This window comes from Oncorhynchus kisutch, linkage group LG25 (genome assembly GCF_002021735.2).
Source record: "Oncorhynchus kisutch isolate 150728-3 linkage group LG25, Okis_V2, whole genome shotgun sequence".
NCBI classification, from domain to species: domain Eukaryota; kingdom Metazoa; phylum Chordata; class Actinopteri; order Salmoniformes; family Salmonidae; genus Oncorhynchus; species Oncorhynchus kisutch.
The window spans coordinates 38674593-38690878 of NC_034198.2; the positions used below are offsets into that span (position 1 = coordinate 38674593).

The 16286-nt window shown below is 41.1% G+C and overlaps 1 protein-coding gene across 1 annotated transcript; it reads right to left on the reverse strand.

Moving 5' to 3' along the window:
- Window positions 1-8590: 8590 nt before the first annotated feature.
- Window positions 8591-13328, reverse strand: LOC109870327 (zinc finger protein 503). The gene is made up of 2 exons (XM_020460808.2): window positions 12754-13328; window positions 8591-12382 (listed from the first exon to the last, which is right to left on the reverse strand). Exons 1-2 carry the CDS (start codon window positions 13006-13008, stop codon window positions 10958-10960), a joined length of 1680 nt encoding a protein of 559 aa, XP_020316397.1. The 5' UTR covers window positions 13009-13328; the 3' UTR covers window positions 8591-10957.
- Between the last annotated feature and the right edge of the window lie 2958 nt (window positions 13329-16286).

Sequence of the window (16286 nt, forward strand, 5' to 3'; positions counted from 1 at the left end):
AAGGTGTATCAAAGCAAGCCAGCCAAACCAACGCTAAAGTTGAAGTAAAAACAGGGTCTCTTGATTGGGTAATTTATTTAGAACTACAAGGCTACGTACATAGTCACTTTAATAACTCTACCTACATATTACCTCAATTACCTCGACACCGGTGCACCCGCACATTGACTCTGTACCGGTAGCCCCTGTATATAGCCTCCACATTGACTCTGTACCGGTAGCCCCTGTATATAGCCTCCACATTGACTCTGTACCGGTAGCCCCTGTATATAGCCTCCACATTGACTCTGTACCGGTAGCCCCTGTATATAGCCTCCACATTGACTCTGTACCGATACCCCCTGTATATAGCCTCCACATTGACTCTGTACCGATACCTCCTGTATATAGCCTCCACATTGACTCTGTACCGATACCTCCTGTATATAGCCTCCACATTGACTCTGTACCAGTACCACCTGTATATAGCCTCCACATTGACTCTGTACCAGTACCACCTGTATATAGCCTCCACATTGACTCTGTACCGATACCCCCTGTATATAGCCTCCACATTGACTCTGTACCGATACCTCCTGTATATAGCCTCCACATTGACTCTGTACCGGTACCCCCTGTATATAGCCTCCACATTGACTCTGTACCGGTACCCCCTGTATATAGCCTCCACATTGACTCTGTACCGGTAGCCCCTGTATATAGCCTCCACATTGACTCTGTACTGGTACCCCCTGTATATAGCCTCCACATTGACTCTGTACCGGTACCCCCTGTATATAGCCTCCACATTGACTCTGTACCGGTACCCCCTGTATATAGCCTCCACATTGACTCTGTACCGGTACCCCCTGTATATAGCCTCCACATTGACTCTGTACCGGTACCCCCTGTATATAGCCTCCACATTGACTCTGTACCGGTACCCCCTGTATATAGCCTCCACATTGACTCTGTACCGTAATACCCTGTATATAGCCTCCACATTGACTCTGTACCGTAACCCCCTGTATATAGCCTCCACATTGACTCTGTACCGTAACACCCTGTATATAGCACCTCTGTTATTTACTGCTGCTCTTTAATGATTTGTTATTCCTATCTCTTACAATTTTTTTTTGTATTTTCTTAAAACTGCTTTGTTGGTTAAGGGCTTGAACGTAAGCATTCCACTGTAAGGTGGAATACGACACCTGTCGTATTTGGCGCAAGTGTCAAATAAAATTTAATTTGATTTACATTTACTATGTTACGTCTAACCCTGAGTCCAGGCTGTAATCAGCTGTGGCTCGTACTACAAACTATAGATTTGGCAAGTCAGTTAGGACATCTACTTTGTGCATGACACAATTCATTTTTCCAACGATTTGTTTACAGACAGATTATTTCACTTATAACTCACTGCATCACAATTCCAGTGGGTCAGAAGTTTACATACACTAAGTTGACTGTGCCTTTAAACAGCTTGGAAAATTCCAGAAAATTATGCCATGGATTTAGAAGCTTCTGTCGTGTCTTTGGCTATGCCAGATTAATTGATAAAACATGCTATTCTATAAAATAATTTCTCCGTAATTAATATCACCTGACTGAGCTAATCATGTAAATGTAATTAACTAGAGAGTCGGTCACCACGAAATAATATTTATAGAGCTGTTATCTTCCGAATTAACTCTTAAAGACCTAGTAATATTTTACATCAATAGCAGTCAATATCCATAGTCATCTTAAATCAGTCTCATCTGAAAGTTGTAAATTATTTTAAAAGCCCTGACCGCAATCCTATAGAACATTTGTGGGCAGGCCTGAAAAAGTGTGTGTGAGCAATGAGGCCTACAAACCTGACTCAGTTACACCTGCTCTGTCAGGAGGAATGGGACAAAATTCACCCAACTTATTGTGGGAAGCTTGTAGAAGGCTACCCGAAACATTTGACACGGGTTAAACAATTTTAAGGCAATGCTACCAAGCACTAATTGAGTGTATGTAAACTTCTGACCCACTGGGAATGTGATGAATGAAATAAAAGCTGAAATAGATCATTCTCTCTACTATTATTCTGTTATTCTGTTATTATTATTCTGACATTTCACATTATTAAAATAAAGTGGTGATCCTAACTGACCTAAAAAAAATAAAAACGGAGTTTAAATGAATTTGGCTAAGGTGTATGTAAACTTCTGACTTCAACTGTATATGTGGTATTGTATTAGTGTTGTATTTATTAGGGTTCTGGTGAAAAGTAATCCACTATGTAAGGAATAGCAGGGAGCCATTTAGGACTCATATAAAGAAGGAGCTACATTCATATTACTACGAAATGTATTCACAAAATCCCAACCGTATAAAAGTGAATGTACCAATAAAATGTCTGGAGTCCAATAATATTGTATTGGGACATTTCAATCATTATTTTTATTAGATGGGTTACTTCAAGCATGTGTGAATAATAACCGAATGTAACATCGACATGAACGAACCCATGTATCTCACAGCACGTACCCCCTCCCCTATCCCCCCCTCCAAAACCTGCAACAATGTGAAAGAAACAGAGACTGCATTGTAAAGGGCACACAACTTCCTTTCAGAGACCTATGGGCTATAAAGGGAATAGGCTTCCATTTGGGACACACAAAGAATTACATCTCTGTATCAATCTGTTTAACCTCTAAAGGATGGGGGGGTTCTACTAATCTAACGTATGTGTAACGGCGTTCTTCGTTTGTCGAAAGAGTCGGACCGAAATGCAGCGTGGTGGTTACTCATGTCTTTACTGAAACAAATGACGATACATGAAATAACTAATAAATACAAAAACAACAAACGGAACGTGAAACCTAATTACAGCCTATCTGGTGAAACTACACAGAGACAGGAACAATCACCCACCAAATACAAAGTGAAACTCGGGCTACCTAAATACGGTTCCCCATCAGAGACAACAAGAATCACCTGACTCTGATTGAGAACCGCCTCAGGCAGCCAAGCCTAACTAGACACACCCCTAATCATTAGCAATCCCAAATCCTATAAAACCCCAATACGAAACACAACACATAAACCCATGTCACACCCTGGCCTGACCAAAATATATAACGAAAACACAAAACACTATGACCAAGGCGTGACAATAAGTTGTTTTAAGAATTACATCTCTGTATCAATCTGTTTAACCACTAAAGGATGGGGGGGTTCTACTAATCTAACATATGGAGTTGTTTTAAGAATTACATCTCTGTATCAATCTGTTTAACCTCTAAAGGATGGGGGGGTTCTACTAATCTAACATATGGAGTTGTTTTAAGAATTACATCTCTGTATCAATCTGTTTAACCTCTAAAGGATGGTTCCACTAATCTAACATATGGAATTGTTTTAAGATGGTCATACCATGGCTCATTTAGCTATTTGATTTTGAATTTAATAAGGACCCCTGTAGGTATGTAAAAACATATTTTAAGATTATTTAATAAAACAATGAATTTGGCCTTTACTACGATGGCCCATAGAAACACATTGAATAACACATTCATAAATGGCAAAACAGACTGTCAAAAAATACACCGTAAGGAATAAGGTTTTGAAGTGTCTGTCCTACATCTAGGAGATATTTAAATATTTATGGTTTTTTGACACATACAGTGCCTTCAGAAAGTATTCACACCCCTTGACTTATTCCACATTTTGTTGTGTTGCAGCATGAATTTAAAATGGATTAAATATATATTTTTCACCCATCTTCAAACAATATTTTTTAGAAACGTTTGCAAATTTATTGAAATACAGAAATATCTCATTTAGATAAGTAGTTACACCCCTGAGGCAATACTTTGTAGAAACACCTTTGGCAGTGATTTACAGCTGTGAGTCTTTCTGAGTACATCTCTAAGAGCTTTCCACACCTGGATTGTGCAATATTTGCCCATGACTCGTTTAAAAATTCTTACATCTCTTTCAAATTGGTTGTTGATCAAAACTTGAGAACCATTTTCAAGTAGATTGAAGTCAAAACTGTAACTCGGCTGCTAAGCAACTCTAGTGTAGATTTGGCCTTGTGTTTTAGGTTATTGTCCTGCTGAAAGGTCAATTAATTTCCCAGTGTCTGGTGGAAAGCAGGCTGAACCAGGTTTTTCCTCTAGGATTTTGCCTGTGCTTAGCTCAATTCCATTTCTTGTTTATCCTGAAAAACTCCCCAGTCCTTAACGATTACAAGCATACCCATAACATAATGCAGCCACTACCATTCTTAAAAATATGGAGAGTGGTACTGAGTAATGTGTTGTATTGGATTTGCCACAAACATAATACTTTGTTTTCAGGTCAATAATTATTTTGTTGGCGCAAAACTACCTCCATACTTCCATGATTTTTTTTAATACCAAATTACCTTCAGACCAGTTCCGCCGACATGGGAGGATATGGTGGTTTGAGAGGAAGCCCAGATATCTCTAGCTTAAACTGTCTGATTTTGATGGGATTTTTGTATCATTTGTTTATTATGTTACTTAGATCGAAGCACGGGTGCATCAATAGACTATTAAGGGTTATGGTGTCTCCAGAGCCTTTCAAGCATTACCCCAGTAGTGTTTGACTCACTGTGGTTGTCAGTTGCGCCCCGTCATTCAGGGCAGGTGCCCCACCTGTTTTGAGCCCCACCTGTTCAGATAAAAAAAAAGTTTTGCTTGTTTTGCATGTTATTTTTGCATGAATACGTGTCACATATCAGTTTGCAAACAATGTTAAAAAATTGTTTGATTTAATAAAGCCAAAAACAAACCTGGTATTTTTTTGCTTTATTGAGTAAGGCAGCTCCTAAATGCAGGTGTTTCCAAGCTCTTTCTGTGGTGGTGGGACAGCCAGCGGACAATACAGAGCGCAGGGGTTGGTCATGTTCTCCAGTTGCACCGTGATTGGCTCAGTGTTCTGTCACTCATAGGGACACTACGTCACCGTAAAATCGATGGGGAGAGCTCAGATTTCAAGCCCCTTGGGTGCTGCCATAGATTTACTTTAGAAGTGCCCATCCAAGAAGGCTCAACGTCATTGGCCACAGATAAAATTACGTCAAATCACGTTATATCTGATTGGACTGATCATGTCAACATACTTTCAAAATCTTAGCTAGCAAGCTAGCAGACATCGTCATGAATCAAGTCGACAATCTACTGGCAAAAACTTTTCGATCCTTGTCATATCAAGAGGAATTATGAAGGGAAATGATCTATAAAACGTATCAGTGCTCATCAGCCATTGGACATGAATATTACACAGCAAGTTGGAAATTGCAAATTCAACAATATGTGGTTTTGAAGGAATCAGTGGCTAACTGCAGGCGTTGCAAAGCAATCACTAGCCTGCTAGTCAGTGGAGAGGTTGTGTGGTCCAAATCTGGGTTTAGGGGTTTCTTTTCCAAGCTTAAAATGATAAACATTCACGCGCAACACCATGGGCCTGAAAAGGTTCAATACATTGGTCATGCTGTCAATCCAGCATGACTTCTGGTGCATTCAAAACTACTGGAAACTCGGAACTGGGAAATCTCAGACTTCAGTGAGTTCAAGACAACTGGGAACTCTGAAAGAAAATAGCTCCCACTGGGAAAAAATGTTTTGATCGGTCATCCAACACGGAGTTCCAAGTCAGGAACTCGTGCCTCTTTCTAGAGCTCGTACCTGAAGATCACTGACGGCATGATTCCATTTTTTTTTTTTTTTTTACAGAGTTCACAGTTGTCTTGAGCGCACCATAAATCTAGAGAATGCCAGACTTTGATGACAAAGGTTGATGACAAAATTTGCCCACAAGAAGGACCACCCCGCCACCTTCCTGTTCAAGTGAACAGAGCACAATAAGGGGAGTCCAACAATGTATTGTATGCTGCTGCATAAATGATGTAATATGCCAGGGAGATATGTATACTGTAGCTAAGTAATACTAAGTGTATGTTGTGTAGTAAGCTGTTAGAAGGCCATGTGCTTCACCTTAATAATGTGGTTCCTTTCCCCCTCATAACTTAGCCTGCCATTCTGACTTAGTGGTGCACATGTAGCCTATAGCCTGTTTTAGAGAAATGTCATCATTGAATATTGTATGAGCTTTAATTGTCTGCTTATATGCCCCCTTCGTTTATCCTACAGTTCTGATTTGGTGTACAGGGAGAATACTGTAAGAACGGCCCATGTTCTGAATTTTGTCACTGTACATTTCAAAAGTGCTGAAAAATGGTTGTATTGAATACATCCGTCTCGCTCATTAATGTCTTAATCGAAATTATAGATTGCCTCTTATCCGCTCATCTGTCCCTTATGCCATAGTTTGTACATCTCAATTGTTAGTAGAAACCACATTTGTTTAAGCAAGTCAGCCATATCATCTATGTTTGATGTAAAGGTATTAAATGAGGGTGAATGAACTGTTTCGCTGCCAGACAAGGCTCCGCTGATATCCAGGTGTAGTGGTGCTAAGGATTCACTCCATGGTGCTGAAAAGAAAGCTCTGCTGTTGGGATATCTTTATGTAGGCCTAAACAGTTTGTCAATGTTATAGTACAATTAATATATTGTTTAGTGTTGTGTTGTGGCTTTGCTGGCATGCATGAAAACAATTTGAGTTTACCCCACCAAGATTTACATCCTAAAATCTGGAAGTGTTTTAAGACAGTAACAGCGCCAACACACACATACACACACACACACACATACACACATACACACATACACACACACACACACACACATACACACATACACAGACACACACACACATCACTCCACCACACACATCACTCCACCACATGGTGTGCAGCTGTGCAGCACAAATGAGGGGCATGCCCATAGTGTACAGCCCATGCCCAGACGTACATACACCATTCTTAATGTCAGCATTTGTCTGTTGCACGTCATGGTACACTGCTATGTTCTCTGGGCCAGAAGGGGCCAGATGTCGTCCTAGCATTGGAATTCAAAGTAAAACAGGTGGCAGGCTGGAGATTCAGTGGGAGGCACTAAACCATCTAGTCTCTCATGTTAAGGCTATATCACCTCGACAACATGTGGAAAAGCAGATTCTGTCATTTCAGTGTGATTTAGGGGGGACATAATCCAATGGGAGAGGAGAGGAGAGGAGAGGAGAGGAGAGGAGAGGAGAGGAGAGGAGAGGAGAGGAGAGGAGAGGAGAGGAGAGGAGAGGAGAGGAGAGGAGAGGAGAGGAGAGGAGAGGAGAGGAGAGGAGAGGAGAGGAGAGGAGAGGAGAGGAGAGGAGAGGAGAGGAGAGGAGAGGAGAGGAGAGGAGAGGAGAGGAGAGGAGAGGAGAGGAGAGGAGAGGAGAATTCAGTACATTCTGCAAGGGGAAGACAATGTATTGAGTGGAGATGTTCAGGGTTATTTCCTGCTGTTTTCATTTTTTTGCACAATGTACAGTATGCATTAATATGTATGTATGTGCTGTTTATGTACAGTGCATATATGTAAACATCTATAGTATACACTGAATGAACAAAAAATTAGGAACACCTTCCTAATATTGAGTTGCAACAGTTCAAACTCAAAACCAGGAAGTCCCCAAAACCAGGAAGTCCCCAAAACCAGGAAGTCCCCAAAACCAGAAGGTCCCCAAAACCAGGAAGTCCCCAAAACCAGGAAGTCCCCAAAACGTGTAAAGACACATGAGCTACATGAGTGACATCATTTATATTCTCACATGTTCTCCAAATCACATTGATGTGCCATTTGTAAATGAGAAACAGGCCCCACATCATTGAGACAGCATGCTGGTTGGGGTGGTGAGTTGTGGGCTAGCATCATGCATCATGGGAGAGAAGGATAGTAAAGAATTAATCTGTTGAAAAGGGCTGGTCAATTTGATGAATATGACTTGTGACCATTAATAATGATGTTGATTTTATCTCTTGGGAATAGCTGTGATTTACTCTGGGATGGGTAATGACAGAATAGCTGTGATTTACTCTGGGAACTCTGGGATGGGTAATGACAGAATAGCTGTGATTTACTCTGGGATGGGTAATGACAGAATAGTTGTGATTTACTCTGGGATGGGTAATGACAGAATAGCTGTGATTTACTCTGGGATGGGTAATGACAGAATAGCTGTGATTTACTCTGGGATGGGTAATGACAGAATAGCTGTGATTTACTCTGGGATGGGTAATGACAGAATAGTTGTGATTTACTCTGGGATGGGTAATGACAGAATAGCTGTGATTTACTCTGGGATGGGTAATGACAGAATAGCTGTGATTTACTCTGGGATGGGTAATGACAGAATAGCTGTGATTTACTCTGGGATGGGTTATGACAGAATAGCTGTGATTTACTCTGGGATGGGTTATGACATTGTTTTCTTGATTCAGTAGTTGTGGTTAAGGAGATGATGTAATGTGTTAGGCCTTGCTTGAATCCATGCTATCTACTTCATACGGCTTCAATACTGCAATCACAAAAGCTGTGTAAATGTCTCACACTGGGGGTCATCATAAATCATTGTTTAGCACAATTATCCAATTATTTATTTGTTCACAAAATAAGGTGTGATCTCATAATTTAACCTGGAGGATTAAAATTATTATTCTGAGAAATCATTTGGCAATGTTTTAATTAATTAATCCATTACTCCAGCGTTATATTGACATACATCCTTTTGATGTGGAAAACGCACAGAAACACACAAACGCACGTTACACACACACACACACACACACACATACAGACCCACACACACACACACAGTCATTATTAATTGCGGTTGCAATGTTTTCCTAATACATCACATAGTGGGAATAGGTGTGCAGCCTAGTTACCCGATGTGTGCGTGCATATAGGCCTACTGTGCGTAAAGACGCGTCAGCAGCGGCGCGGTCCCTTTTCTTCAGGAGTAGGGTGGAGGTGTTTTCATTTTCCAGATTGTAGAATCATAAAACAAGTGAAACCCCTTTCTTAGTAGATTATGTAATAACAATCCTCTCAAAACAGCAATAGGCCTACACTTGATGTGCCTTCTCGACGGTAGTAACCTATAAGTACTTTCAGACAGCTATAGATTATTTCGCCCGCACGTTGGTTTCTTGGTTGAATGCCTCGGATATTGATCTGTGCAAGGATTGTATCGAAAATACATCCGTACTTATGGAGTGGTCTATCTGATTTAAGATATTGTGTTCGCCGTAATTTGATTGACATTCAGTAACTGTAGTTTGACGATATAAACGTGTGTTGGTTTGTCCTATATGGTAGGCTATGGAGCAATGGAGTCTGAAAAACATATTCCAGAACGCGTCGTTTTTCTTTAGACAAGTTGATAAAGAAAAACATTTCAACGCAATGGACTTGCAAACCCCACAATCTAAAACATAACGCCATAACCTAAAATATAACAGCATTTTTTTCGTAGAGTAAAGAGTTCTGACTTTAGGATATATGATGTGGCCCATAGGGCGGCGCGCAATTGGCCCAGCGTCGCCTGGGTTAGGGTTTGCCCGGTGTAGGCCATCATTGTAAATAAGAATTTGTTCTTAACATACTTGCCTAGTTATGAAGGTTAAATAAAAATCTAATAAATAAATAGATCATATAGCCAATATTGCACCCTGTACACAGTATAGCCTGAACTAAATATTTACCCTAACAAAAATAATAGGCATAATTGTTTTTAGAGCAAATGTATAAATATATCTAATCCCACTTTTCCGTTATGAAAAACTCTCTGCCCAGACAAATAAGACCATGTCCAAAAGTAATCCTGCGAGACGAAAACAAGACCCCAAAACATTAATTTATGTTCTTTGGGATGTTACTTTTTAAGATTGATTGTTCTTTCACAACGTGCTGCTGAAATTGCATATTTTTAAGAATAAGTCTACACGCGGCTAACTTCCGTATTCGGATTTTATCTGACTGAGACCATCATTCGTTTGAAGGTGTAGGCTAAATATAATTTGTAAAAAAAAAAAATGCTACATTTTCTAATGGCATTTGAAATTAATATCGGTGAAAGATTATTAGGCTACTGCCTAAATTACTGCAACAACAACAACAAAATACTCTATTGCACATTGAGTGGCGAAATGCATTTGTGGCAGATGACAGTAGCCTAGGCTGCATTTTGGTTTCATTATTTTAAAAGTTGAACAAAATATATTTTGCAGTCTTAAAGGTATGAAATGTGAATAAAATGTGATTCGAATAAAATGTTACTAAAATGAAGTTTATGTGGCACAGACTTAAAATGGAAATAGGCTTACACACATCTTAAATGCAATTCCACAAATTAAATTGCATCGATTTTTTTTTTTTAAACAGACCAATTATGCTCATGTCCCACATACTCAAGTGTTTATCATTAAGTCATTTTTAGGTCGAATTATTAATTCCATAAACAACCTACCAGGTTCATAAACCTGATTTAGCTTGTGGAATGAATAATGTAATTTATGAAGAAATATGAGAGAGCCCAATTTACCAGAAAAATGATTTAAACATGTCATTCTAAGGCATAGCCTAACGTGGAAAAGTGATTTGCAATGTGCGGTATAAGGCCCAACAGACACAGAAATAGGCAACCATTTTTCCGATCAAAAACACAATGAAAAAAATAACGAATAGGCTGCAGACTTTTGTATGTAGGAAACATAAAAGTCAAAAAATTTGCATTTCAAAAAACAACATATACATACTGACTTGTAATGTCAATGTAACATCAAAATGGCGTCATCAAATAAAGCCTACATCTTAACTGTAAAAAACAACAAAAATAATGCACCTTGAGCTTCTTACCAATTATATTATAATTACTTTATTTTTGTCACGCTTGGAGCTATCGCAAATAAATACATTGAGCCCACGGATCCTGTCCTGCATGAAATACACCCCAAATAATGTCATTTAGGCGTAGAATCTCCTTTATAAATGTATAGTTATTGTCCGTATGTCGGTCTGTCCTGCATCTTCTACTGGTATCCTAATGCCGATGCCGTGGTGAGCCTCTGTCCATACAAGGCATAGGGAGAGTAATAAGAACCTGTTGCAGCGGGCATCTGAATCGATGCGCCGGGTGGCATGGGGCTCTTTGAATAGGGGTGATAGCGCGTGCTCAGTCCCAGAGGGTGATGCGGGCTCCTGAGTGTGAGCGTTCCAGGGCTTCCCGGCGCCCCGTTCGGGGGCATGTGCATATGGCAAGCCATGGCGGCCGCGGCAGCGTTGGCTAGCGAAGATGAACCCGGGTACCCTGATATCAACTTCTCCGTCCCCGCAAAAGCAGTGTGAGTCCTTAGGTGATTGAGAAGCTCTTCTGAGGAAGAAAAACGCTTGTCACAAGGTCCGTTAGCCGAGACCCAATTACAGACGTGTGGCAGAGGGTCATTTGGGAGCATGAAGCCATAGGGGTATAACGGGTGTCCAGCAAAAGATGGCGGCGAGGAATGCACGCTATGCAAAGGGTGAGTTGGGTACATGAGAGGGTATCCTGACTTCAAAGCCGAGGATTCATGGCACTGCGAGGCACCGGAGGCACCGGATAAGTGGCTCGGGCAGTGGTAACTCAGGCAGTACGGGTCTCTGCACAGGCTAGCAGACATTAGAGACGGAGGAGAAGATCTGGACAAGGGGCTCCCAGCCTTACTGCACTGAAGTTGGCTGGCAAACTGAGCGCTTAGTAGTTGACTGCTAGATTTCGTCGGGTCTAAAGTCATTCCATGAGGGAGAAAGTGTTGGGGATAGCCTGCATACGCACCTGCTAAACTTCCAGGGTAGGTCATGCCGGAATGCGGTAGGGGAAAAACACTGTGACCAGGTTTGTAGGGGGAGACGGGCGCTACGAGTCCTCCTGAACCCAGAACAGATGATGACGAGGAGACAGATGTGAGTGAGTCTGATGTGATAGCCTTTGAACCAGAAGTGTTCTCCTGGCGTTGGTTAACCTCACCATTAACCCCACATATCCGGCTGTGACCGTTGCTGCCCTCCGTTGTACTGGTTTTATTGCTATCAAATTCCTTCTTCTTTTCCTCTGTGTCTCCCTGCTTACCATCTGACGGCAGCGGAGACACAGAGTGGCAGGAGCTGGGGCTGCCTGTCCTGGGGGTGAACGGCTGGCAGGTGGCGCTAGGCACTCGGAAACTAGCTTTATCTCCACTCAGACTGCCGCTGCCGAATGAGGAGTCCTTGTTCTTCTCCGATGATTTGGCGTAGGGTTTGAAGCTTGATTTGTCTTCATTTCCAATGTCACTCATTTTTAGTGGTCCGGGTTTGGTCTCTTTGTCACTAGATCCATTTGAGGTTACGGATGAGATTTTGGAAGAGGACGAAGGATCTGGTTTACCGATTTGAGAGCAGGTCTGTGCTAAGAGAGCCAACGGACTTTTCTTGGCATCCAGCTGCGAAATAAGAGAAAATAATACTTATTATTATTATTAATACTTATTATTCATGTTTTCACTCTATAGTTTTTTATGGGATGTTTAACTAATATGTTCCTGTTATATATGGAGTACTTTATGGGCCGTTGGAGAACACCACTAAATTACGCACAAGTTTATCGCATTGCGCATAGCACTTTAGCCATATATTAACACTTTATACATTAATCTCCAGTTCATTTTACAATTACAATATGATAATAAACTGATATAGGTACAAGACAAATGGCCTAAAACATATGAAGATTAATTTGTCACTGCCAAAATCACACTTTTGCTATCCTTATTTTATCACGTCCCCCGTAGCCCGTAGCCTATGTGGTGCTTACCTCGATGGGACTGATAGGGGTTGATGGCAAAGGTTGAAGGTACTCCGGGTGCAGAATATGACCTCCCCGTGCGGTAAGCATTTTCAAAATCTTTATGGGTATACGATTAGCCTGCCTTAAAGGGTCTGAGGGAGAGACGAGATGAAGAAATGGCTTGTTGATTGTCGTTGCGCCCTTCTCCCCTGAAGAACTGCTCTCCCACACCGGATTCACGATACTATTTCTCAGAACAGACAATGCAGGCGATGTGATCATGACCTAATTCTCATTGAAATGGGAGAAAAATACATTTGATGTTCACGAAGAAAAAAAAACCCGCATCAAAGTAACATGTTGTTCTATAGCACCGTAGTTCGTGATTAAAAACAATAAACAGTTCAACTTCGTCTAGTCCTTATTAGAGGAGGAGAAGATCAGAACATATCCCGTTCATATCGCAGCAGGAGTGTGCGGCTGCATCCTTCCTCAGTGTCGCTGTGTGTGTCAGTGGCAGGAGCACGTCGGTGCGTTTGCTCTCTACGTTGGATGCAGTAGAAAAACTCTTCTCCCTTCAGCAGCATCTGAATTTGCCTCGAGATTAAAGCCTTTACCGCCTTCCAATCAAATGAGCCCCTGAGGTGATTGGAGGGTCAAGGGAATGTGACGTCGCCTCCTCAAACGGGCGTATTATTTATCCTGGGGATATCCTGGGATTTACTTAAACCATGTCCATTGACATAAATAGTCTATTCGTTTTATGGGATGTGTTGTTTTAAACACGTTATGCATGTAGAATAAATGTCAAATCAATAGTATGTACATACCCCAAACAGAAGCCATGGATTACAGGCAACATCCGGACTCCAACCCTGATGCTTATAAGAAATCCCGCTATGCCCTCCAACGAACCATCTAACAGGCAAAGCGTCAATACAGGACTAAGATTGAGTCCTACAACACCGGCTCCAACGCTAGTTGGATGTGGCAGGGCTTGCAACACTATTATGGACTACAAAGGGAAGCACAGCCGTGAGCTGCCCAGTGACACAAGCCCACCAGACGAGCTAAATTACTTTTTTGCTCACTTCGAGGCAAGCAACACTGAAGCATGCATGAAAGCACCAACTGTTCTGGACGACTGTGTGATCATGCTCTCCGTAGCCGATGTGAGTAAGACCTTTTAAACAGGTCAACATTCACAAGGCCTACCGCTGAGCCATTGTTGCTCCTACATGTTTCCACTTTACAGTAACAGCAGTTACAGTTGACCTGGGCAGCTCTAGCAGGGCAGAAATTTGACAAACTAACTTGTTGGAAAAGTGGCATCCTATGACGGTTTCACCTTGAAACTTACTGAGCTCTTCAGTAAGGCCATTCTACTGCCAATGTTTGTCTATGGAGATTGCATGGCAGTGTGCTCAATTTTATACACCTGTCAGCAACGGGTGTGGCTGAAATAGCCGACTTCACTAGATTGACGAGGGTGTCCACATACTTTTGTATACATTGTGTACATGGGTGGGGCTTTTCAGTATGGTTAGTTATTCTCCATTAAAACACTCGCTGACATCAATGTGCTGTGGCACTTACCGTGGAATGTGCATGTCTCAGGTGTTCACCCCCACACCCTCCCAAGCCCTCGGTCAATCTTACTCTTTGTCATCTGTCAATTTGTCCCTATACTGCCAGTTATGTGTCAGTTGTCTAGATTCAGGTCATCTGCAGCAGCAGCAGTCAAAGTGAAAGAGGAGAGGAGATGGTGTGCCAGCCTGATCCTCCTTCCAATGCCCGAGGTTTCAGTTCCAAATAGAACCCTATTCCTTATCTAATGCACTACTTTTGACCGAAACTGTATGGGCTCTGGTCAAAAAGTAGTGCACTATATAGGGATTAGTGTACCGTTTGGGACAGTAAGCCAATGCCTCAGTCTAAAGTAGACAACTCTCATGTCATCATATTTCATCAACACTGAAGACTGACATATTCGATTAGGCAGCGCAGCTCCAAGGGACAGTAATTCAGGGTTGATAGAAAATATCAAATATTGTTTTTATGTTTTGAGTTGAAAAGTGCACAATGTTTGTTTATATTGACTGTGGTTCAAATTACATTTATTCACGTGCTTGTTCTCTCATATTGTACAATGTGGCCTACAGTTGTTTGTCTTTTCATTAGGCCTATGTGGCAGAATTTAAATATGACAATGAGAAAAATAAGGACTGATGCAAAAAGTCCCAAAAATATCAAACTCCTCATTTTCAATTTATCTGAAGGGAAACCCTACATTCAGTAGTTTGATTTAGTTTAGATTGAGTTGCTCAATTTGCCCAATCAAAAAATATGATAAACATAAATTGTCAAATCTAAACAAGATATTATGAATGCAATCTGCCCTATAGGATAATTTCCCCTGACAACAAGTAAAAATTACTTGGGGTATCTACTTTTATTTGACTATTTATATTTTTGCTAACTTTTACTTTTACTTCACTATATTACTTACATCTTCCCTGACACCAAGAAGTACTCGTTACATTTTGACAGGAAAATGGTCCAATTCACACACTTATCAAGAGAACATCCCTGGTCATCCCTAGTGCCTCTGATCTGTCGGACTCAATAAACAGAGAACATCCCTGGTCATCCCTAGTGCCTCTGGTCTGGAGGACTCAATAAACAGAGAACATCCCTGGTCATCCCTAGTGCCTCTGATCTGTCGGACTCAGTAAACAGAGAATATCCCTGGTCATCCCTAGTGCCTCTGGTCTGGAGGACTCAATAAACAGAGAACATCCCTGGTCATCCCTAGTGCCTCTGATCTGGAGGACTCAATAAACAGAGAACATCCCTGGTCATCCCTACTGCCTCTGGTCTGGAGGACTCAATAAACAGAGAACATCCCTGGTCATCCCTACTGCCTCTGATCTGTCGGACTCAATAAACACAAATACTTTGTTTGTAAATTATGTCTGAGTGTTGGAGTGTGCCCCTGCCTATCCGTCAATAAACAACAAACAAGAAAAATGTGCCGTCTGATTTGCTTAACATAAGGAATTTGAAATGGTTTACACTTTAACTTTTAATTTGATACTTAAGTACATTTGATCAATTCCATTTACTTTTGATACTTAAGTACATTTACAACCAAATACTTTCACTTTTCCTTGAGTGATTTTCTATTAAGCGATCTTTACTTTTACTCAAGTATTACAGTACTTTTTCCACCACTGCTGTAAACTTGCATACTACGTCACTCACATGATAAGATGCCTGTTACATTTGACCAATTATACAAGCTAAAAGGCTCCAAAACTATTTGTCATTCATTTGATTTTTGAGTTTGTTCCTAAACAAAAACGTCATAGTGTAATATCACCTAATTTAAGTGCAATGCTGATCAGATTTTTAAAAAAATTGATAACTGCTGTTTTCGGCAACGGCTGTCAGGCTCCCAACACAGCGTGTGAGTTATTAGGGCGTAGAAGGGCGACCATACATTTCCAACGTCAAGCAAAAACTCATTTTATTGTCCACGTGATGGATAGCCCACTGCA